The 25,389-nt window shown below is 43.5% G+C and overlaps 1 protein-coding gene across 3 annotated transcripts in view; it reads right to left on the bottom strand.

Annotated features, from left to right (window-relative positions):
- The window catches only part of KCNQ3 (potassium voltage-gated channel subfamily Q member 3), a 187,089-nt gene extending 181,813 nt beyond the window's left edge, over positions 1–5,276 (bottom strand). For all 3 annotated transcript variants that reach the window (XM_068155519.1, XM_068155518.1, XM_068155520.1), the window contains exon 1: positions 4,583–5,276. In XM_068155519.1, the coding sequence (XP_068011620.1) occupies positions 4,583–4,923 (341 nt within the window). In that variant the 5' untranslated portion in view covers positions 4,924–5,276. The remainder of the gene's footprint in view (positions 1–4,582) is intronic.
- Between the last annotated feature and the right edge of the window lie 20,113 nt (positions 5,277–25,389).

The following is a 25,389-nucleotide window of genomic DNA, read 5'->3' as shown; positions in this document are numbered from 1 at the left end:
TTGGTGAATACATAAGCTAAGGGAACTCGCTAATGGACTGGGCTTGCTCTGCTCCTCCAAGGACCTACTTAGAGGAAAGTTCTGCCAAACAGTCCAAGGAAGGATTCATATTTGTCCTTCTTTTTGCCCTGAACCTATTCCCATCTCACTCCAGATGGCTGACATAGGATGGTGGATCATCACATCATCTCCCCAAGGGCTAAGAGGAAAATACTGGCAGGTCCCCAGGTCTTCAACCTGTTCCCCAAGTCCCATGACACTCTTTTCTGCAAATAACCCACCTACAATCAGTCATGTAAGAAGTGCTCACCGGTGCTTCCCAGAAATGCTGACAATTTGATGGATCGCATGACTCTGCCTCCTCTTTTCATTCCAGGTATTAAGAAGATTGCATGGCAAATAGGGAAGTGTTTTAAAGCGTTCCCCATGGTTTCCCACTCTCATCGGTAGGCATGCCATGGTGATCTACATCAGCAAATGCAGACAATATTTCACACTTTCCCCAAAATGAAAATCTAATCCCAAGCCTTTTCCTAGTCATATTTTTCCATGAAAGTAAAGGTTGCAGTTGTCTCAGAGGATGATACGAAAACAAGAAATCTCCCTTCAGCCTCCCTTTTCTGTAAGTCAGATTGAAAATTTTCCACAACTTGGAATTTCAAACTTGATCTGTGTTTTGTTATCTTTCTGGACTTGGTCCACTATCCACCAAATATTTTGTGCTTACAATTAAAAATAAACTGAAAAAAAAAATCAAAGTCTTACTTATTTTCCATTTTTCCATTCCATTCATTTGTGCTCCTGTGCATAAATAAAGCATTTGGGTGGTTCATGGAGGCAAACAGGTCTCAAGTTGCTCTCCCTGGCCAAGGCACACATCCCATGAGGCACAGCCACAGGGGTTTCCTGCAATATATTGCACTGTTGAACACAAAGGAAAATACAAAACATCCTGGGAGCACCTACAAGGAGACCAGCTCAGAAAAGAGCAGGGATAGATTGTAGCCTGACCTCCAACCCTCAAGAGACATTTCAAAATTACAAACACAAAGCTTAAATCAGTTTGTCTAGGTTGGTGGTGGTTTGTTTCATTGTCTTCTTTGGGGTTTTATTTTTACTTAAAATGTTCATCAGGAGTTTGGCTTTACAGGGGTGGATTTTTTCATGGGAAAATCAATTTTCTCTTACCAAATACGCCATTAAGATATTGCCAGATTGCTGAGATGCTTCTGAACTCCGGTGTCCTAGAAGAGGGCAACTTCATGAGTCTTATGTAAATTTCTTGTCTAGCAGAGCTGACAGAGAATAAATGTTTTCAAATGGTGAAGGAAACAGAGTCAGCTTCTTTAGGACCAAATCACCCTTCTCTCTGATGTAAGGATAGGCTTGGACAAACTCATTGGTGCAGAACAACAAAGGAAGAAGAATCACAGGGAAAATATCTCATGTCACTTTCTGTAAATCACTGCCAGTGAAAGCTGAACACTAAAATTGCCATCAGGAATTCCTCCCTTTCTCCCCTGCAGTTTTGTCCCTGGGACTTGGTAGGGCCTGATCATATTTATGCATTCCCATATTTCAATAGATTTTAAAAATCCAGTGGATCTAATCCCAGCTAAACTAAAGTGAGAGTTTACAACAGCTACTGCATCAAACCTTAGTTATGTGCACGTTGTAACAGTGAGATACACAAAGGATCACGACCCCACATTGCATGATTTAACAAGACCCCATCTGTATCATCCTTTTAAAGGTTCTAGCATCCAAAGCTTTTGCAAATACCTTTGCCAAACCTCTTCCTGACCCCACACAATACCCTCAGCATGTCCTGAAAGTGGCAAGTCTCTCCCATCAGCAGCTTCTCACTTCCTAAATCCTGGGATATATACAGCACTGGAGTCCTTCATATCATTCCTTCATTAAACACCCCTGAATGATTAGATCTATAAGGAATTCATCACATCCACCCATACTGCAATCCCTTTTGGCCCTCAGCTGTTTATTCTCTAGGGTTTTTTGTTTTCAAGATCAACCTTCTTATTCTTAATTTTTGTTGCATGGTGTTTATTGCAAAGTTACCTAGAAGACTGAGACATAGTGTAATGTCATTAAAATAAATGGGACTGGTCTTGAATATTAAAACAATATCAAATTTGTAGATTTTATGGAAAGGCTGGCAAGCTCTCACATACCCAAGGGAGAGCATAAACTGTTTTAGTGTGAAAAGCAGCACCGGGGGACTGCGGGGATGGTGCTGTGCAGCGTCACAGTAGCACCTCCAACATGAGAGAGACTCCTTCTCATAAGGAAAAAGGTTAAAAGACAATTCATTTGAAAGCAAGCACAAAGACTCCGGATGTCAACTTAGGCGCTGCTTCTCCATGCTCCTGCTCTCAATCAGGTCATCATTCTGTAGTTGCAGGAGCAAGGTCTGAAGCCTCTGAACAAGATCTCAGAACACTTCCATCACTTTCAGCAGATTTCTAGAGTTTGATCCTACAGCAAGGTAAGAGCTCACAAGCTCTACAGAATCTAAAAGGAACTGAGGCTGAATAGAAAGTGTGGTTAATGGCAGCCTTGGACTGCTGAGCCCCCCTGCAGGTGTCCTGGGAAGGGATGGCATGTCTGTGCTGGAGTAACAAACCAGGACTTCTGTATTTTACATCTTTTAAGGATAAGGACACCCAAAAGTGTTGTTTGATTTTGGTTTCTTACTTAATGTTGAATTCGGTACTGATCATCTTATCAAGACTGCTACTGACTTCTGTGAGAGCAGGTCAAACTCACATCTCAGCATTAAGTAATCACTAAACAGAAGTTAGCTACATACAGTGTCAGGTCTAGCACTAAGAGAGACCAAACCTTACAAATGCAGGGATTTTTTCCCCCATTCTGTTATCTATATTGGATAAGGATCTTAAGGTTAACCACACACCTAGAGGAGCTATCTAAAAGGAATGTAACTTTGAAATTCTTATACCATTGTAAATCCATGTGAATCTCACAGCTCACCTGAGCATCTCTAGACTCATCCACTGCCCTATTGCTTATATGGAGACATGAGCCTGAGCATAGATTTGACCCAGCTGCCAGAGCTGGCTACAGAGAGATGCCAACTGATTATAACCCTTTGATGTGTGCTAAAGCCTCACTTACATGGTGTGTGGGCTGACCAAGGCCGGATGAATGGGGTGCCCTTTTGAGACCTGTTTCTTCCCAAGAAGAAAAAGAATTAAGCAATACTGAGAACAATCAAATAGTGCAGTCGGGACCAGAGTCTTCCCAGCATAGCACACCTCAAAATCTGTTGCTCCCTGACTGCTAGTACCAGTTTTCCTGTGGCAAAGAGGAACAAAAGTACTGAAAAGAGTCACCACATCTAGTGTCCATATTTTCTCAGAAATAAAGCTGGAAATCAGAAACCTGTATCCCAAGATACACTTCATGAAAACACCGAAAAGAGGGGAGCAGAAAAGAATGGTGGTACACAGCAGCACTGATTGCTGTGATTGATTTTACTCCTCCCAGAGCTAACCCTGTAAACATTTGCAAGAAATTTGCCTGAAGGAAAAATCACAGGTCTTAGACTCAAGGTAGTTTTTCGCAAGTGCAAAGGCTATAGCAACGATCAGGACTTCCCAAAACCCAGCTCCAGGCTCACAGCCCATTCAGCCCACAGCACTTTGTCTTGGGCAAATAAGCCAGTTTCAGAAATCACTGCTTCAATCCTCTGCCACAGAGCTCTGTAGAGCAGTAAAGAAAAACAGCATCACCATGATCAGGGATAATCCCTTTGGTTTTCAAACACATTCACAACACTAAAAAACACATGTATTTTAGCAGGACTCTGCCGATTCCATTCTATGCTGTAAACACATTTTTTTTTTCTATATCCCTTATGAAAAGGGCAAATAATTTTTTGGGAATGCAAAGCAATGGTCGTTAACTTGTCATCTTTGGGCCACAAAACGAGTTTGTGTTTGATCTCAGTTTGCAGTGGTCAGTTTAACTTTCTGGTTGAGAGTGCTGTAATACTCGGGTTTCATGCACCACAGGGCTCCACTTTCTGGACAAAACCCCGATGTTTTGCACTTGACACTTTCAGCTATTGAAAGAGACAGCTCACTCGGGGGTTTATAGCAGCTAATTTAACCGCACGCAAAGCCCCAGCCTGATCTGCAGCCGGCAGTGTCACCCTTAAGCACTTGGAGCTTTACAACTGCTCAGAGCTTGGCTTTTCCGCCATCCGTTTTCTAGGGTCTAAGGCACACCGGCTCGCGGAAGCCGCTCCAAGCTGGGTGTACGTGTAAGAGAGACACAGACTGAGAAGAAGCTGCTCATTTTAGAAAACCCGACGACAGAAAATAAATCTCTAAAAGCACTCAGCAGCATCCCCATGCTAAGACCCTTGCCACCCGCTTCAGTGCTGGAGCGACCCCCCGGCGCACCTTATGCCAAGAATGATGAAGCAAAACGGTGGCCGCCAGCGCATCTCCTCGGGGCAGCCCCGGGGCAGCCCACGTCGCCCCGGGACGCGCCCCCGGGACAGCCTCGCCCCGCGCTCCCGCCCCGCGTTACTCACACGAAGGCGTGATAGAGCAGCGCCCAGCCGCGGGGTCGCTCCAGGGCGTCGTAGATCAAAGTTTGGATGCGGCGGTACTTGGCGTGGTTCCGCTTCACCGGGCGGCTCAGGGGGGTCTTCGCCAGCAGCCCCAGCCCCGGCGGGCTCCGCTTGCCGCCCTCCTCCTTCCCGCCGCTCTCCAGCAGCAGAGTTCCGTCGCGATCGGCGCCGGTGCCCAGGGCTAGCGAGCCTTGCTCGGGGTCGCCACCGCCTCCCGCCGCCGCTCGCCGCCCGCCCGCCGCCGCCGCCGCCCCTCCGGCCGCGCTACCACCCGCTGCTCCGCGCCGCGCTTTCAGCCCCATCGTCGCCGCCGGGCCCCGGAGGCGAGCTGCAGATCAGCGACGGCAGCCCCGGGAGCCCCAAGGCCATGATCCGAGCTCCCCGCCTCTGCCCCCGGAAAATTATTTCTTTATCTCTCTCTATATATATGCATGTATACATATATATATGTGTGTGTGTGTGTGTGTGTGTGTGTGTGTGTGAGTGTGTGTGTGTGTGTAGGGATTGGGGTAAGAAAAAGGTGGGGAGGGGGCGGCAGTCACATCCCTATCAGGTCATCCTCGCTGGTGGGCAGCGGGAAGGCAGGAGCGCGGAGGGCACCTGGGCCGGCGCAAGGCAGGGAAATCATCGCGGAGTTTATTTACCAGCCCGATGCCCGAGCCCCTTCCTCCCCACCTCCCCACCCCCCCCAACCCTCCCTCCCCCCACACACCCCCACCCTCTCCCCCGCCTCCTATTCCTCCTCCTCCCAGCTCCTGCCTACCCCCAAGCCCTCACGTTAGGGAGTGGCCCATTGTATGCAGCCAGCAAATAGCCGGACGCCCGCCCCCCGCACCCCCAGCCCCGGGTGTCTAGTCATCCACGGTGAGTGGGGCACCGGCGCCGGCCCCCCCTTCCTCCGCCACGGGACCGCCCTTCACCCGCACCTCCCGGTTGACAGCCCCCAGCAGCCGCCGCTGGGGCCGCCGGCGCCGAGTGGGGAGATCCCGGCAGCCGGCGGAAGGGGAGACCCCGCTCGACAACCAGGGATCCCCCTGCAGCATCACAGCCCCACTCCCCCGTTGCGGCTGGAGGGGAGGGAGGGGAGGGGGAGGGCATCCCCAGCCCCCGGCTGGGGCTTGCTTTCACTGCCGGAGCAGGGAGGAGCGGAGGATGGGGAAGAAGGATGCTAGCAGAGGCGGCGGGTGGGCGGCTGGAGGCGCTGCCCGCCGATGCTGCTCGCTCCGAGCCGAACCGAACCGGAGCCGCCGCCCGTGGAGGGAAGGGTGTGGGGAGCAGCACGTCCAGGCAGTCCCCAGCCGCCCCAGGAAGCAGCTTTTTTGCACGAGTCTCTTGCAGGAGATACTGCTTCTGCCTCAGACCGGGCTGTGGTCCCTTCCCAAGTGGCTCCTCGGGGGAGCAGCGCCGGGGCCCAAGCCCAGCTGCAGTCCCGGGGGATCTGTCCCTGACCCGTCGGACGTAAAAACTACACACAGACCCCAAGCTCCCCCGTTGTAGCATCTGTACCAGCACCCCGATTCTGCCTCGGATCTAAATCCTGAAGCGATGTGATTGACAGCCATGTACCCTTTTCCTTTCAGTTTCTTGCTGCCATAAAGATGGGAAGGGACAGCTTTTGTGTGCCCCCCACCGTTGGTGCTCTGGGACTGGTGCCACAACACATTCAAAACCTCCCTCTCATTTCAGAGCTGCTCTTGAGTAAAAACCTGCCTGCAGAGCTGAGCATTTGCATAGCTACACCTTGGGGGGATACAGAGTCTAATCAAGCCTCTCTTTCTTGCCAGACAATTATAATAAAATATTATTCTTTAAAAAAAGACAAAGCCTTGCAGATTGCTGGTTGATTCCGTGAGAGGTGTCCACCTCCAGATGGGGGAGTTTTCCTGGTGTCTCCTGAAGAGATGCCAAGACACCCAAGAGGCTTTCCACACTCATAAGAGAAGCAGATTTGCCACCTGCTCTAGTTGTTTCTGCTCCATTCACCAAAGGATTTATGATCTGAGCAGTCCTCCTCCTATTTCATACATCAGGAAGGACAAAGGATGCAAAGAGGGCTCCTTGAGGTGATTTTTGAACCCAGCAGAGGGCTTCAGAGGCCATCCTGCTTCAAACCAGACTATAGGCTACTATTGAAGATGTTCCAGGTCACTCAAAAATGACACATTGCATTGCTGGGCAGAAGAATATTTGACCTCTGAGGTTCAAACTGTGCAGGTTCTGTGCCAAAGAAAAAAACACCTCTGCTCTCATCTCTGGAAACTCCAGCATTAACATGCCTTTTGAACCTTTGCAACCCCAAGTGATTTGTCCGCAACAGATTCACAGATATGCAGGTTGCATTGGGTTAGAAGGGACCATCAAAGGTTATCTTGTCCAAACCCCTTGCAGTGAGCAGGGTCACCTCTAAATAAATCAGGCTGCCCAGGACCACATAAGTCTGACCATGAATGTCTCCAGGGACAGGGCCTCATCTCTGGGCAGCCTGTTCCAGTATTTTACCACTTTCATTGTAAAATCTTCCTCCAAAATAAACCTACCTTGCTCCACTTTAAAACCATTGCCCCTTGTCTTATTGCTACAAGCCCTTCTAAACAGTCCTTCTCCAGCCTTCCAGTGGGACCCCTTCAGATACTGAAATGTAGATATATAGTCTCCCTGGAGCACTCTCTTCTCCAGACTGAACAAACCCAGCTCTCTCATCCTGTCTTCATAGCAGAGGTGCTCCAGTTCTCCACAAAGATCATCTTTGTGGCCCTCTTCTGGACTTGATCCATCAGATCCATATCCTTCCTGTGTTGAGGGCTGCAGAGTTGGATGCAGTACTCCAGGTAAGGTCTCACCAGAGCAAAGTAGCAGAATCACCTCTCTGGATCTGCTGGCCACACTTCTTTTGGTGCAGCCCAGGATGCCGTTTACCTTCTGGGCTGCAAGCACACACTGTCTCCTCATGTCCAGCTTCTCGTCCATCAGCACCCCCAAGTTCTTCTCTGAAGGGCTGCTCTCAACTTCATGATCCTCCAGCATGTACTACTGTCTGCGCCAGGGGAGGTTCAGGTTGGATGTTAGGAAGAAGTTCTATACAGAAAGAGTGATTGCCCATTGGAATGGGTTGCCCGGGGAGGTGGTGGAGTCGCCATCATTGAAGGTGTTCAGAAGGAGACTTGATGGGGTGCTTGGTGCCATGGGTTAGCTGTTTGGGTGGGTTGGATTGGTTGATGGGTTGGACACGATGATCTTGAAGGTCTCTTCCAACCTGGTTTGGTTTATTCTAATAAAAGTTTATTCTAGTATTACCCTGATCTAAGTGCAGGACCTTACATGTTGCCTTATTGAATCTCATAAGATTCTCCTCAGCCCACCACTCCAGCCTGTCCATGGCCCTCTGGATGTGAGCAGACAGGGCAGACAGTGTGGTATCTCTCCCATACGGCTGTAGCATCAGCAGCCAGTGTCAGGTTAGCTGAGAACTCCTGGATACTAACAGCAAGAAGTGGCTGGCCCAAACATGGCACCAGGAATGCTGGTGTCCTGCTCCCAGCTCAGCTATCATCATCATCATCTGAATATCATTTATAGCTGTATTCCCAAGGAGGGTTGTGAGAGGCTAGGAAGCTTTGGTAACTAGGCCTTTTATCTCTCTCCAGCTCTGTTCTACCTCAGTACAATAGTGATGATACTTCCAAATACCACAGGGGAGCTGTAGGCATTAGCAAGCAGGTATGGGGCACTGAGAACAGAGCACTTGCTTCAGACAACACCCTATGCCTTAACCTTCATCCCAGAAGAAATGGAAGGAGAAGGGGGAAGGACATAAAATTTATAGCTAACCAATGCATCACCGTTCTAAACCACAACAGTAAACGTTCAAAACAAAATGAGGATGGTAAATAATTTTCAGGAGCGGTAAGAGGGCAGGGTAGTAAATTATTTTAACTTGCAAAGGGTTGTACTGATGTCAGATAGGAATAGGTGATTGATAGGCAGGCATACAAGTTTGCTCAGTTTGTATAGCCCTCACACAACACTTACCAGTTACATGTTGGGATTTTTCAGTTGCATACTCCAAAAGGCAAGTTTTTGGTACATTTTCCCATCTTAAATCACCCTTGTACAAACCACCTTTCAAGACCACATAGGAAATTGTCTACATCTTGTCTCTATATTTAAAACCCTTTCTCTTAGCTTTAGGAATTCTCCTCTTCCATGCTTTATCTGGGAAAACTACTATGCAGATGTAGCTGTGCTGACTGGGAAGCAGTGTAACACAAGGGAAGTTAGTGAAAGTCTTCTAAATCAGTGCAGAGACACCCAGCAGTTTCAGAGGATCTGAATCAGACCCTAATAGTGGTGCTATAGTGTCTCAGTGGTGGTACCACTGTTTGGGACCCCAACCCTATTACAGACTGCTGGCAAAGCTCCCACTTAATATCAAAGGGAGTTTGCCCAGATGGAACACTCCAGGCTATGATTTGGCTTGATGAGCAATTACAGTTCATTAATATTATTTATTATTTGTTGCTGGCAGCACCCAATGTGCACAGGTTTGATATCCACCTCCTTGGCTGACACAGGAGAACTCTAATCAAAAGCAAGTGCTTCTGCTGAGGTGGAGTTTGGAGCCAGTAAGATATAACAGGCTCTGTTGGAAGCACTTAGAGAGACTGGTGATAAGCATCTCCCAGTAGGTTATTCTGTCCTTTGTCAGTGAGAAAACCAACACAGTCAGAGAGGTCATAGTCTAAAATCAGAGGAAAATAGGAAGGGGTTGTGTATGTTGGTCAAGATAATACGTCTATATCTTGGCTTATTAGTAGACGAGCTGGATTCTTGTGAACAACAATGCACTAGAGTGCTTGGTGAACCCCACACAGGCACAGGCTGTGTTTTAGTAGAGTCACATGAACATTCAGCTGTAACATCTGGATCATGCTTATGAGAAAGAAAACTGTAAAGAGAAAAAATGGTTGCTTTGCAAAAGACTTCAGGAGCAAAATGGACAAGCAGCTGCTTATGAGCTTCAGTGATAAAGAAGCAGATTTACTACTTGAAAAAATGATTGTGGGGGCTATCTAGGAATTTATATCAGAAAGCATCACCATCTATAGTGTGTGTGAAACTGTCATTAAAATGTCATGTCGTACTTCAGTAGGACATGCTTTGAGAAGGGTGCTAAAGGGCAGAGCCACAGGATTAATTTCCTGGGATGAAAGATTTGAAGCTTGAGGTCCTCTTGGCCCAGAAGTCATATATATAACAAAACCCAGTGCATGGAGGGTGAAGAAATATAACCATAGAAGTAGGTGGGATCTCAGTTTCAGTGTAAGCACGCAAGCAATGTTGAATTTTGCTGCCCTTTTCTTTCTGTCCTTCTGCTGGCTTCTCTATCTAATCAAGCAAACATTTTGCACAGCTCCAAGGCTTCTTGTTTCTCATTTAAGGTGACAAGATCTGATCCCATTTTTAGCTGGTCTCTAACATCATCCTCCTCTCAACCTTTCATACAGAATACTTAAATACTTTCATGCTCTCTTTTCCAAAGCTCTAAAGGCTTTGAGGGGGACTCTATCCATACATAAACCTATCACATGATCTTTTTCAATCATTTTGTTAAAACTTGCTACTGCGATGCCCAAAAAATATGTGTGCCTGTGCACAGTCTGGAAGCACCTAGTGATGAATGCCAAATGAGACAGTGTGAGTGCAGAGTGCAGCACTGATACCTTAGGTAATTCAGACAGTGGCAGCAGTTTATCCATAAAAGAGACCTGGAGCCCCACAGGGGCTGATGTAGGAGACTGCTGTCCCAGACACAGCACTGTGCTGCCACAGCTGTTATTCAACTGCAGTGTTCAGCAGCATAGATATGCTCAAGCATTTCCTCTCTCCTCTTTGTGCATCCATCCCTTCCTTCTTCCTTACAGCTACACATCAAGCTTTTTTTATTTTAGGACTTGGTATTGAGGGACTCTAAATTGTGGCTGTGCCTGCTAATCTAACATAAAACAAAGCCCAACAGTCATTTAGGGGACCAGCATGGTCAAGCATGAAACACTCTCAGACTTGGTCTTAAGCCAGAGTTGCAGGTTTTGTCTTTATTTGTTAAAAAACCATGGTTCAGTTTAACTTGAAGTTATGGTCTCTGATCCACAGATGGTCAAAGTGATCTTTATGTCACCTTCTGGCTTCCAGATCTTTGGATGAACTGCACAAAACCAGGCCAGGCATAAGGGCACACAAGAGTCTTGCTGGGGAGACTGAAATCAGTGTCTGCTCCTTAAATCTGCTGATGGAAGAGTGATGGAGATGTCCACAAAAATCTCAAAGCTGTGCAGGAAAATAAAAGATAGTTATGGCAGCCAAACCTTCCTCCCCTAAACTGCAGATGAGCCTGATGAAAATAGCTGCTGCCTCAAGCAGTTTTCCTTTTCTCTGCCGTTACAATGTGCAACTGGAAACCAGACCTGTTCAGGGTCAGAATAATTGTGGGGCTGGCACTGCTGGTCCCAAAGTGGGGAAAATTCATTTAAAGAAAAACAAAGCAAAGTCAAAAGAAAACACCAACTGTCAAATGCTTACATAGAAGGAAAGACTTACCAGGATAGGTCCTGTGGTCTGTGAGCTGGCAGGTCAAATGTTCCCTGGATTGCAACTGCAAGAATTTTGACCTAGCAACCAATATTGCTATCTGTCAGGGAGGGAAATGAGTCCACAGAAGTCACCCATGCCAGGTCTGCTTTCCCTAAGCACTGAGCCCCCAGCACTCAGTGACTGACTGAGCACAGGAGGTAGTCACCTATGTCATCCATAAGAATGGGAGTCCAACTGCCAGCCTCACTGCCTGCTAGCTTCAGAGAAAACATAAAGGAGGAAATAAATCTCCACTACTACAAATTACTGCATGGACAAAAGAAAATCAATACACTGTAGCTTCACACCATCTCAATGCCATTAAAAGATCGTTGCAAACCAATCAGAAAAGCATCCATAATTCACTCATGCTCACCTTACTAAATCCATACCACAGTGCAGAAAGCATGTGTGCAGCCATAATCTTGTCCAATCATTTTGTACAGTCCTTGCCCTTGAGACAAGAGGAGGGATTTCAGCAAGCAAGGTTCATGCATTGTACCAGAAGCCCCAAACATTGGACTTCTAGCTCTGCTGAGCTCTGACTATCCTGGTCTTTGACTTTCTTGAAAAAGCACATCCTAAGTTTTTTAATTCCTTAATCAACTGAGCAGAGCATGCTCATCCTCTTCAGGTTGTTGGATCTGCCTTATAATGATTCATTTCCAGGCACACAAGACAGGGCAGCACCGTAACATTAAAGGTCAAAGAGATGCCTGCAAAAAAATAATGGGATTCTTCCAGGACAGAAAGCAAGTAAATAAAGATGGGTCTTCACAGGTCTTTTGCTTTATCTCATCTATTCTTGTGTTTTATGACTTCTTCTAAGCTGCCTGGAATTTCTCACTTTCCCTCCTGACTGTAAGTGAATGAAAATAAGGTGAGAGTCTCACTTCCAGGTGTTGGGACATCACAAGATCAAGCCAAAATCTTGACATTTGAACTCTCATTACTAGAGCTGGCAAAGCAGGCAACTGTGAGGACTATGTAGTGGAATCATTACTGTCTGAAACAATTTTCAATTTCTTTTCAGATAATTTTTAAGCTCCCATATTCCGCCTAATAGAATATAGTCACTCCATGTTAAAATTAATCTATTAATTTTTATTGTTTTAACATTAGAATAATGAACTGAAGAGTCAGTAGTGGAATTTGAATCAGGCCATGGATTCAATTAAAAAAATGAAGTCACTCTAGAGTTACTAGGAGGTGCAGCCTGAGATTGCTCTTACCAAGGGTTCCCATTAGAATACCTCTTTGCCTACAGACCTGAAAAAAATCACATTTGCAACCATGTGTCTTGCAGGGCATCTACCCACTAGTTTCCTTCATGCTGCCTACTTTTAAAGAAGGAAGCAGCCTGGCTTAGCGAGCTAGTATCTCTTGGAGGAATTTTCTGGAAATATTTATTCTATGCTTCTAATTTTACACAGAATAGGAATGGACACATGGTATGATTGGAGCAGAAAGGAGAGAGGAAGGGTGGCTCAATATAGAGAAACCTCTGAATGTCAGTTTATAGTTGCTATAATCTGATCCATTTCAAATTCTTCAGTCAAATCCCTTCTAGTGGAGCAAGAAAAGAGAGGAGTTTGCTTTGAGTGTCCTGGATGCCAGAACTGTGTTTTCCAAGACATGGGCTCCATCACTGTTGGTAAATTATGAGGATGAATGAATATTGTTACAGCTTCACCGCCAGCTCTGGGTAGGATCATAACTGGTTGTACAAAGCATCACACAAACTGGAATGGTTATGTTGGCTGTTCAGCCATCATGATACATTCTGCCTCACAACACTCAATAGTTGTGTTCCAGTAGACTCCTAGTAACTTCAATTGGAGCTCATTATAAGGGATTGGAAAACATCTTCACAGAATCATGGATTTACAGACTCACAGACTGAGAGGTTGGAAATGACCTCTGGAGGTCATATGGTACAATTTCTCTGCTCCACCAGGACCACCTAAATCCAGTTGCCCAGGGCCATGTCCAGATAGCTTTTTAGTATCCTCAAGGCTGAAGACTCTGCAATTAAATATTCCATCATTTCTAAGTTTTGAACATGTAGCTACACAAAGGTTTGATTGAAGTATCTGACATATATATTTAATTTCAAGGAGCCTGTGGGGTAGCAATGATCCTATGGGCAAAGTTTCAGTCTTCTGCCCATTGTAGCCCAAATATTTCACTCCAGTCTTCCATGGATGTCACTTATCACCTTCTTCAAGCACAGGAATAAATCTCTCTGTGTTAGGATGGCCTTTGTCTTCATAAATGTATAAGTAGTAACCTATTTCCAGTCTCCCTTTCCTTCCTCAGTAAACTCCAACATGACAGAAATCCATTGTAGATTCCTTCTCTCATCAGAAGCAGTCTCTGACAAGCAGCTCCTTGAGGACTTCCTGAACACCACAGCTCTAAAGGACCAGCAAAAAACATTCAAGTTCACACTACACATACCCTAGTTTCTTAGGGCTTCTCTTAGGGATAGACAGGTAGGCACAGCTATCCAGCCCATTAAGTCTCTTCATACTGAAAACAACAGTGAGCTGCACAATGCCAGGAGCTCATAATTTTTTTTTCTGCTTGGTTTGCAGCTGAACTGACCTGCCCTGATACAGATGTGCCCTTTGAATGATGCTCCCAGATCTATGACTTCTGTTGTTTTCAAATGTTGCCTTTCTGATTCATATTTTGCACCTTACATGTGCTAGTTCTCATCAAGAGAAACATGTCATTGATTATAGAAAACTGTAGGGGTTTTTTGCCCAAAGATAAATGCTGATCAACCTGCACCAAAGTCAACTTCAGGCAAGAAACTATGGTGCGCAAACCCTTGTTGCATCTCCCAGGCATAGCATAATGCTTATTGCTTAATGAGAAAGAGATGCACTGGGAATCTGCCAAACTGAATATTTAATCCACTTTTCTGCACAGCAAATGTCCACACCTACCACCTTGGATGATGTGGGGCACTGCACTGTCAGATTATCTTGCCTCTACTGACATTATCTTTGCTGTTCTTAAAAAGGATGTACTTAGGAAGTACAATGAGAACAATGTCGCAAGGCTCTGCTTTGGAGCAACCTTCTGCCTACCCAGCAAGTCACACTTGCTGCAACCTTGCAAATACGGCTCTAGGTAAGCCCAGTATATCTGTCCAGTGGCAATATGAATGAGCTTCTTAAATTATATTATTGCTTAGCTTGATTTTGTGATGCAAAACCCAAAGACACTGTGATCAGAGTGTGCCTAGAAGACATAGCAGGACAGAGTAAGATTTACTCTCTATTCAGAAGGAGAGTTGATTTGGCAATTAATACATAAGTGAAGATCTTGCTTTTCATGCTTTTCCTCTTACTAATACTTATTCCATGTGTGACTGTGATCAATATTACCCTGTGTCTCATTCAGGGGGCAGTTGTTTGTCTCAGTTCTTTCGGTCTTAGTCCTGTGCTGTTTTCTTCCAAGGCCAGTGCAGACTTCTCTGGAGCATTAAGGCTTTAATGTTTTCAGACTGCAATGTCTGGCGTTATGCAGGAGCCAGCATGATGCATGGGATCCCTCAGCACTGCAAAATCAGAAACACTACATTATTAATAAGCAGGTGAACAAGGAGGTGTTCTTTCGTATGTGGATTGAGGAGCTAGCAGTGAAAGCACATCTGTTAGCCCCATCTCCACCAGATGGTTCCTTTCAGTGCCCAAAGTTACTGTCATTTATTTCATCGCTAATTTAGTCTGGGGCTTGCTGAGGAGTGGACACATCCCAGATAAGAGATTAGTGGTCTGACAGGTGAACAATTTGCCAGGAACATAAATCTGGAGACATTCTTCAGCAGTAAGTTAAAGACTTGGAGTTTTCTTTTGAATTATATGAACTGATTAGAAAAGATAAACTGTATTTTTTTATCAATATATAAGTAGTCTTGGGAAAGGAGATGAAGTCACTTTATGTCCACTAAAATTAGTTTGAATGTTGAGTCTTTTTCAGTTTAACAAAAACAATAAAATGGAAATTTTGATAAGAAGTTCCTAAAAGGTCAAGCAAACAATAGTTTAAAGTTTTGATGTCTGAGTAGTTCCTCATGCCCAGGACTTCAGGGAGGTTTAAACCAGAGCACTCATTTTTCCTTGAAGTGGACACTGAGGACACACATGGCTGGCCAGGGCAGCATCACTGAAAGGCAGGGACTGAACTGGAGCTGTTTCCAGTCAGTCAAATGTCTGTTTGCTGCTCTGTGGACCCTGTAAACTGGGAAGATTTGATGCTTTTTTAACTGAGATTCTGTAGCACAGCCATGTATCCCTGCATCCGAACCTTCAGACAGCCTGAAATCTCACTCAGCATTGGGAAGTTTTATCAACTGAAGAGGATGTCATAAGATCTTGGACTTTCAAGCTAAACGTTGGTTTTATTCTCTGGCTTTTTAATGAAAAATAAAATCTTTATTCCTTGCATGCTTGTCTCTTCATCTACCTGTCCCATCTTATTTTCACAGCAGCAGGTGCTTGGGCTATGACTGTGGCTGGCAATTAGGTTTTAGGAGACTGCAGCACTCAAACTTAATTCCAGCTTGATCCTTTGTGTTAGGCAGAAGATCATTTTTGGTGCAAGTTCATTATGAACCTGAAGTCTTTGGTAGGCTTTTCTAGCAAGCTATCAGAACAAAAGCATTGTGAGATGAATAAATTTAGTCTTGAGTTCATGACAGGGCTTGAAACATTTTTGGGTCAAACTCAAGATATGCTAAGGGGAAAATGATGACAAGGATGAAATTCTTTGTAGGGAGTTTTACTTATTTTGCTGAAACTTAGAGTCAATTTCATTTTGAGATTCATTTGAAGTCTGTGTTTTACCGTTTCAAGGTTCTTTTTTTAGAGGTTCAAACCAGTGGTAATAAAAGTAGAAATTTGGTCACAGCCAAATGCCTCACGGGGTAGAAACTTTGGACAGTTCATGGACCAGAGCCCATCCCAATACTTCACTTTTGCTTGTAGAGGAACATGCTACAGCCTTCAGCTCAGCAGGCTTTTGCAGTTTTTATTTGAATCCCACAAACTTAAGAGATTTAAATGTGTTTTAAAATCTCCCTGGGCATTTTCTTATTACTTTGAGTCCTGGTGGCACTTGTCAATGTAGTAGAGTTCAACACAGAGGCAAGTTAACGAACAAAAGGAAATTTACTACAGGAAAAAGAGCCAAAGGGAAGAGCTGCAGATGAGAATTCATTTTGCCAGGTCACTAGATGCTCTCAGTCCAAATTACACCTGATTTGCTCATACCTTGGCTCAATCAGTCTGGCATTAAAAAGAAAGATCTAGGTGTATCTAGTCTTGGAGAAAGGATTCCCAGCAAAACATCATGGAGGAAAGTGACAGAGCAGTTTAAAGCTTCTTTGCCTGTAGCTGATCTTTCTGCTTGAAAAGAAACCTAGTTCTTTTAGACTGTCAAGACCTTATTCTTTGGAGGCATCACTGTTCACTCAAAGTGTGTGCACCACAGGATATTTTTGTTCTCAGCAGAAAGCTATAAGAGCATTAATTTAAATGCATTAGCGAGACCTGACATATTTGTGCACATTGGAGAGAAGCCCATGTTCCTCCTCACTACCTCAGCTGCCTTTTGGCAATTCCATCTGCAGCATAGCTGTTCTGGGCCAGAATTGTGACTTGCTGGTACTGTAGACTGAAAGATGGAAGAGAAGGAGATATAGGATGATGAATCTGGAATTCCCAGATCTCATGCCAGCTACTCACAGTGTGGCAGGGAGTAAACCACTTGGCCCACAATTTCCAATGTTTGCCCTTAAATCACCTAGGCACAAGCTGAGTTAACCAGCACAAGTTCTGCACTAACAGCACTGATTGAAACCTTAGGGCAAGGGTGACTTGGCCAAATCAAAATGCCTCATTCAAATCTTTTGAATACCCCTGTATTCCCTCTTCCAGGCAAGCTTGGAGAGAGCAAAACACTGCAATTAGTTGGAAATTTTCAATATGAATTTCAGCATGTTGACTGGAATTTGTTATGTCTGAAAGCTCCAGTGCTTACTGATCCATGCCTTAATTTCCCTACCTTCAAATGGGCATGATGTGGCAATAATTAGTATCTGGAAAGCACTTCAGATGCTAGGCAGTGCATTCCCTAGAGCCAGCTACCTACAATCAATGGGCTATAATGGCCTTATATTATCGCAATAATTAAATACTTCCAGCTCTTCACTTAACCAATGTTTACACTGTATGAGGGAGACAGAGGAAATCTTAACTTTATCTGGTTGACAGAGAACAAATGCGAAGGAACAATAAGTACAATACTCAGAACAACTCCATAACATGCAAACCCCTCATGCACTTCTGATCAATTAAATTCAAAGAACTCACAGGCAGTTTAAACCTCTTAATTTTAGGACTGCAGGAGTCCACCCCACAGCTTAAGAGCATTTCATCCATGAACTGCAGGTCTTGTGCTTGGATCCTGACATATAGCAATCAAAGTTATACAGATTATGGCTGTAGAAGCTGTACTTTCAAGGCCTTCTTCTCTGTGTTCCTAAATAAAGATCTTTAATAAGTTGTTGCTGGGACAGAAGGAGAAATACTTTGCTCTGAAGCATCTATCCTACTAGCTAAAGTCTTTGGAAGTTATTGGTATTGTACTTCTGTTACCAGGCAAATATTTAAATCCACACCACAATATGGAGATTATTTTTGCCTTCATCCCATTCATATTGTATCAGATGTAAAAGTCTGTGCTGAGTGGATCAAGGATAGTTGTTGTAGGTTAAAGCATTTTATATATAAAGATATCTAAGATTTAATGAAGAAAAAACAATTCTAGTATTTTATGTCTGAATGGCTGAGTTAAGTTCTACCTCCCCTATCCTTCTTCTTTCTATCTGGAAAAGAAAGGATAAATAAGAACAGTCAGGTTTACAGTGTAGCTATGTATACATATATATACTCCTTTTGCTATAAAGAGTCACACAGTCTAGAACCATTATCACAAGTTCTGTCTCACCAAAACCTGAACTTCTCTTGACCCACCTCTGTGTTTTATATACTTGAAAGAAAACAGAGACTGAAAAGTTGGATCTGAATGAGACAACAAGTTCTGTGCATAGCATGGTGCAAAATGCATTTCCAATACGATTTCCAGCAACCAAGTGAGACTGTGTTATTTCAAACTGATTCTGAGTCATGTAATGTATCCCACAGAGAATTTATGGTAACATAAGTAACAGCCGACAGACCATCCTGTGTTTGGAAAACATAATCCATTTGATGTCTCTTCAGAGTAATACTGAATAATAGAAGATTTTGTGTATTGTGTCAACTTTTTATGATGCAGCACCACTATACAGGCCACACAGAAAAATTCACCCTGGAAAACAAAACAAAACAGAACAAAACAATCCCCGAAAAACCCTAACATGTAAAAACTCTAGGAAGTCAATAGGGAACTTTGCTTTGACTTCTGTGAACCTTGATAGATCACACTGAGTCTTTCAAATATGGCATCTGATGCTATTTTCTAGCCTTGAGATGAAGAAAGTACTTTCTGGCAGGTCCTGAATGAAAAATGAACGGAACTTCTGCTGTCGGTTTCTACTTCCTTGTGTTACTCTAATACATGAAATTGCTCATAATCACTCACAGAGAAATTACAATTCAGCCTCATGTAACTAGAAAGATCTCTTTCATTGTGCCTGACCCAAAGGCCACCTAGTAATTCCACCATTCCCAATAGACTTTTCTGTCAGATGCCTGACAAAAGTTTCACTCAAACCTGCAGTAAACTTGGTGCAATGTCAACAGGAACAAATGCTATCAGATTTTTGTAAGATACACTGGCCCTAACCTTATGCCACTCATACCTTCAAATTCAAAACTCCCACTGTTCATTGATTCCCCACTTTTGCTTCAGGGGGTTAAACCACTTTAAATCTGTGCCATCAATAAACATGAAACAAACTCTTCATTACATGAACTACTCCAATAACAAAGAAATTGTTGGCTTAAAGGGACACTAAAAGAAAGGGAAAAGATCTTCAAAACATCTACTTGTTTGTGCACTACATGTGATTTGAGGAACATTAGCATTTTGGTTTGGCTTTGTCTTGTAGTTTGAAGAATTGTGCTTCATTTTCCTACTCCCACAGTGACACCATCCTGGTTAGCTTTCTAAAAGAAATATTTCATACACAGTGTCATTTAATTTGGTCTATTGATTATAAATGCTTTGGAAGTGTCTCTGTTTCATATTTCAAGACAGTATTTAAATGGGGAAAAAAAATCAAAACCAAACCAGGCAACAACCCAACCATTTATTCTTATGGAGTTTTTACATTCTTGGGAATGATATAGGGAAGCAATTAATTTTTTTGTGCTGGTTTTGTGCCAGACAGAATGTGGGATTTACCCCAAAGGAGTAAAATGACAACACTTGCACAGAATGTGGAAGTTAACTGAAAATAATATTCACGAAAGTAGACAAAATACAGGATAAACTAAGTATAAAAGGTAATAAACATATACATGTATATAACCTGACAGTAGTCCAGACCCCTCTGGACAAAACCCAAAGGCTGTTGTGCAGCTAACAAATATTATCTCTCCCTGTCCCCACTGCACCAGTTTTTACCTCCCACACAGCATAACCCAAACAAAGTTAATCTGGAGAGGGGAAGATGTGGGAAAGCAAGAGCAAAGAACAGGAGAGGAAAGAGCGAAGAGAAAGAAGATACTGTAACTTCAGATTATATAGAGGTTTGCCGAGGAATGGGGTATTTTGTAATGTCCTGTCCAAGCCCTCAGGACCATGCAGCTGTTAAGGAATTTATTTGCATTTATAATTAGGATATGGCAAATATGGATATTAATAAAAATATTAATAACTTTTATTAGTATGAAAAATTCCCAAACACTTATTCCATAGGTTCAATGTACAGTTAGAATATATATTTACAATGGGAATGTACAATATTTAGGCAAATATAATCATTTTAAGCAAACTGATAGGAATAACAGAGAGAATTCCCCAGCTCGACTGCAGTGGGGGGTGACTCGATAAGAACCATTAAGCCAAAGAGGCAATGAATTAATTACTCACAGCTGATTCCACCCAAGTGGGGAGCTGCTGCTGCAGTGCATTAGCTGGTGAGGCTTTTGGGGTGCTCTCATGTGCCAGGCATGGCAGGTTGCCAGCAGGAAGGCCATGTGGTCTCAGGGCTGGTCTGGCTTCAACAGACAGCGAGCAGTTTATGACGCTTCTCATGATGGGCTCTTACTTTGTCCTGGGGAAACTGCGGAACGGCAAAATTCAAGTTGCAAGGGGAAGCAAGGCTGGGCTCTGGCTCTTAATGCTTGTGGCTTCTCTAGCTTGCTGTGGGTAGGCTCATAGCTTTTATCCCAGGCTCTGGACCAGGCAACTTGAGGAGGGACAACTCAAGGCAACTCCAAGCAAAATAGGTCCAAGCAGGCAATGCAGGTTCAAGCAAGGCGAGGTGACTAGAAATCAGTCTGTATATATATCTTGCCCAAGGCTCAATTGGGCCAATAGAGCAACTGAAGCCAGCAAACAGTTACCCAACAAAAAGGGGTTCTGCCAGGCTGTGGCCATACAAGGCAGAAACATAGGCCTGGTTGGGGAGAAGCAGTGGCCAGTACACGTGCTCTTACCCCAGAAGTAGACTTATTTACCAGACATGTTAGGTCCTGTCCCTTTCTTCCTTTTCCCATGTTACCCGGACTTTGTGCAGGAAGGATGGGGGAGAGTGGGACCATGTCTAGACACGTCAGGGCCTGTCTGAGTTTGTGCTGGGCTCATTTGCCCCCTCCATGACAGTAGCCCACTGGTATTCTGGAATACTCTGAAAAACTTTCATTTACAATAGTACGTTAGTCCTAAACCTCTCACACTTCCATAGAACTGAGTACTTGGAATATTTGTGGGAAAGTTGTCTTTTGATGATTTGTAAAAGTGATGGAGAGGAGGGAGTTGCTTATTGGGGCTTTTTCCCCCAAAGACCCTGAAGACGCTGTAGTAAAACAGTCCATTTTCAGTCTAAGAGGTTTTCAAGGTAGTCTCAAATTGCTCCATCTCTTGCTTCTTCTCATCTCATCAGCCAGAATGTTGCCCTTGCTTTAACAATCAGAGCCTCTCCTTGTACAAAACATATGTTCATAGCTAATAAGATGACAGTGCCAGTGATACATATAATCTCAAGTTCCTGTGTGCATATGTTAACTACAGCATTCATACTGAGTATTCTTATATTCAGAAGGGAAAAGGTCTTTCCTATATTTATGCTAATTAGCATAACATACTCTACCCAGAATTCATCATATTCTGCTAATCTCTGCCAGGGAAAATTTATTAATAGCTGAACTGTTGCAACCCTTTATTAATATCGGTACTGTAAGCTCTGCACCAATTTTAAGGCTTACCAAGAAGACAGGATTTTTGTCCTTATTCCTTAAATCTTTATAACTCAGTACTCAGAGATAATGAAAAAATGCTCCAGGAGGAGCAGCTTGGATGTAAAGGCACACTCCACACTGAGTTGTTCTACCTAGTCGCTGTTGGATCAGGGACATGACTCTAGGTTTTGCCTTGAAAAATAACCTAATGATGTTTCACCAGTTCCCAAACCTTTATGAAAGAGTCCAAAACATGATGAATATTACCGAGAATAGCTTCATGTGAGAGGAAATTATACCTAGAAAGTGGAAGTAGGTGTGCATGCTGCATCTTTTTGGCTTTTTGTCCCACTACAGCACTGAGTGTTGTGTCCAGGTTTAGGAGGATGCAGAAAATAAGAGGAGACAGATAGCCAGAGACCTTGAATAAAAGCAGAGGTCATGGCAGCACACTGGATTCTCATATCCAGGCAGATGGATAAGAAAACTACAGGTTTATTAACAGGATATTTCTTTGGCTCCATTTCAGGGAAACATCACATGCTTCCTTATTCCAGATAAGATATACCTTAAATCCTTGCTGTACTGGCCTGGGGAGGCTTATCTGATAGGAGTGTGTTGGGTTCCTTGCAGAGCTCTGTTCTGATATTGCTTTCTTCTCATTATGACTTACTTCAACCTTCTTCTTTGGTTCAGCTTCACTCTTGTGTGTGGCTACAACACTCTCCATGTCCTTTACTCCCTTTATTCAAAGTCTGACTTTCTCTTACAGCTCATCTTTAAAGATTGGACTAAATGATCTTAAGGTCTAAATGATTTCATGATTCTATCTTCTCTGAACTGCATGCTTGGACTTGTGACACAATCTTTGCAGAGAAATGGAAAGCAGAGGGAAGGTTAACATATCCTCCATGGCCAGTACATTGTCTAGTATGCCCTATACTCACTCTAGGGAAAATCTCTTCTGTTGAAGATTTTTGGTGAAGCAATTGCTTTGCCTGCACACACACAAAAAAAGAAGAACTCATTCATTTTGGGTTTCTGAGTGCAGACTGACACAAATGTGATTAATACAGACCTTCAATAATTACTACTGGTTAAAAAAAAATAATAATCAGCAAGCTGCATAAAGAAAATGTGAAAAAATGAAGAGAAGGAGAAAAGAGAGGGAGGTATATTACAGTTTGTGCAAGAACAGATGTATGGCTATAAAGCAAAAAGACAAATGACATGAGACAATTGCAAACAATCCTGTCATGTGAGCTACTTTCTAATGCCTCTGATTCATCAAATCATTGTAGCAAGGCCTATGGATGGACCAAGGAAATGACTTTATCTCAGCAGAAGTTTCACTACTTGGCTACACTGACCAAGAATATGGAAAGAGAGTAATAGCCGCATAGATCCATTTGGCACAGTTTTTACAAGCCAGTGCCCAGTGCAGAAGAAGCAAGATAAAACCTCTGCATCTGCTGCTGAACCCCACAGTAGACAAACAGTTGTTTCCCAAGCCCTAAGATGAGGGCTTTCTCCTCAGATGGCAGCAACCTTCCTTTGCCCGTTTCCTCCTCCAGTCTTTATTCTGCCTTGAAAGGACATTCGAGATCTCCCTGGCTTTAATGAGGTCTGTTTCACTAAAGCATAATCTTTCCCACTCTATTAATTATTTGCTAAAGAACATTCGTTTTCTGAGCTGCTATCTCTTCATCTTTCTCATGTTGCTCTGTTTCACCAATATAGATCATCTTTTAGGTGAAGAGGTGTTGCTAAGAGTTACTTGTACTACAGATCTGACAAGCTCAAGTCTTTAGCACACATAGTAGCATTACTGAGTTCTGAAACATGACTTTTCATCGGTTTTACTGGGATGGTAGTCAAGACAAGAGAGACAATGTGTCAATATATGAGCTACAAATTAAAGCTAACCTTCAAGTTTAAGGTCAGAGCTCCATCTATGATGCTGGACCAACATATCTGGCACTGGGACATGCTGTGCTAGAGTCTGTTGCCAGTTGGCTGAAATGAAAACTCCATAACTCAGATATCTTCATGTATCATTGTTAAGATTTCAGCAAGATTTGTTCTCTTGCAGAACAGCAAGACAGTGTTCTGAGTTTACAGTTTTAATTAGCTAAGGATAAATTGCTGGAGGAAACCAGATACTGTTCCTTTGCTGTGTCCATACAGTAACACTCTTTAAATGATCACAGAAGACACACAGATCGAATTGAAATTGCAGGCACAATTTCACTGCACAGGCATTGTCATGCTTCTGTTTCTCCTTCCATCAGAAGTTCTTGGGGGAAAATTGCCTCTGGCATCCAAGGCCCTCCTCTACTTGAGTATCCATATTTTTCTGCATCTTTATGGTACAGTTTAGGGAGTACAATGTCCTCTAGAATTTGATTTTCTTTTAGTTCAGTCTAATTATTTCCCAATCAGCCCCAGAAGGTATTCAAACTTCCTAATAGCTTAAATATAGTAGCAAGAAACCAATAAATATATTCTGATTACTGCAGTGGTGCTCAGCTGTACCTCTTGATACAAGAAGAGGTGCAGTCTAAGGTCATCCCTGAGACAGAAAGGAGAGAATTAGGAAGTGAGAACCTAGCTGGTGAGAGCCCTGCGGCTAATCAATGACAGGAAAGTTTTCAGTCAGCAGACTAAAGTTAGATGAAAATTACTCTGAACATCTCAGAATAGCTGTAAATGGCTTTGAGCATGGCCTTGCCTATGTAAAACTATAACAAAAGTTGTCTAGAAGAGATATGCTGGACGTTGCCCAGAGTCTTAAGCCATTTGAGAGCAATTTGAACTGGCACAGCTTGTCTCCTGGTTAGCCATGAAATGTGTTTCAGGTTCCTGAGGTCTTGGAAGCATTAGCTGATTTGGCAGGAAACAAACCTGGAGCCCCTTGAAAGCCCATTGAGCAAGAGTTGACAAGGAGGCTAAGCTCATTATGAGAGTTATGGCCATTGACTCTCTAGACTTGGTTCAAATGATGCAGCATTTGATCCTGGGACAGAAAACCTTAGCCAGTGTTCAGTGGAAAGTATAACAGGCTATCTGTTGCAATACAAAAGAGACACAGACCAAATCAGGAGAACTATATACTGCAATTAATTAATGAGGAAGGAAACAGAAGAATTTCTTGCCTTGTGATATCCATCTACTAAGTATGGAGGTTAAGATATAAAAGCATTGCTTTGATGCCCACTAGCTCAGCCTTATGAATCACCAAGTCAAATCTATCCCTGTTTTAATATGGATGCTATCAGTGAATCAACAGCAGAAAGAATTTTAGTCTTTCCCTTCTCCAGAAGCAGGCTGTGATCTCTAAGTTCAAATACCTACTTTATATCAGAGAGAAAGTGAGTATCACAGAAGCTGAGCCCTGTGTTATTAAAGTAGGTGAGCTAATTAAAGGTATCTGCTTTGGAATGAGGATTGTGTCTGGCTGCTAACAATTTTTATATTGGAGCTCTCCTGAAGAGTCAAGAGTTCTCCTTCCTGTCATATGAGTACCTTTCAGCTGGGTTTGTGGAGCAAAGATGACACTCAGTGGCTGGTTAGGTTATCACAGATGTATATATTCAGTATTTTTCCAGAGGAACTGCTTTCAGATGCTGCTGGCAGAGGCTCTTCACAGAAGCCTGCAGTGCCATTTTGGGTACAATACCATCATCAGATTTCCAGTGAAGGACAGTCAGAACTCCT

The sequence above is a fragment of the Melanerpes formicivorus genome, unplaced genomic scaffold (assembly GCF_026170545.1).
Source record: "Melanerpes formicivorus ecotype bairdi unplaced genomic scaffold, bMelFor1.0.p_v2 SCAF_32, whole genome shotgun sequence".
Lineage (NCBI taxonomy): Eukaryota > Metazoa > Chordata > Aves > Piciformes > Picidae > Melanerpes > Melanerpes formicivorus.
Note: the sequence above shows the minus strand (reverse complement) of the source record. Positions and strands in the feature narration are given on the sequence as shown.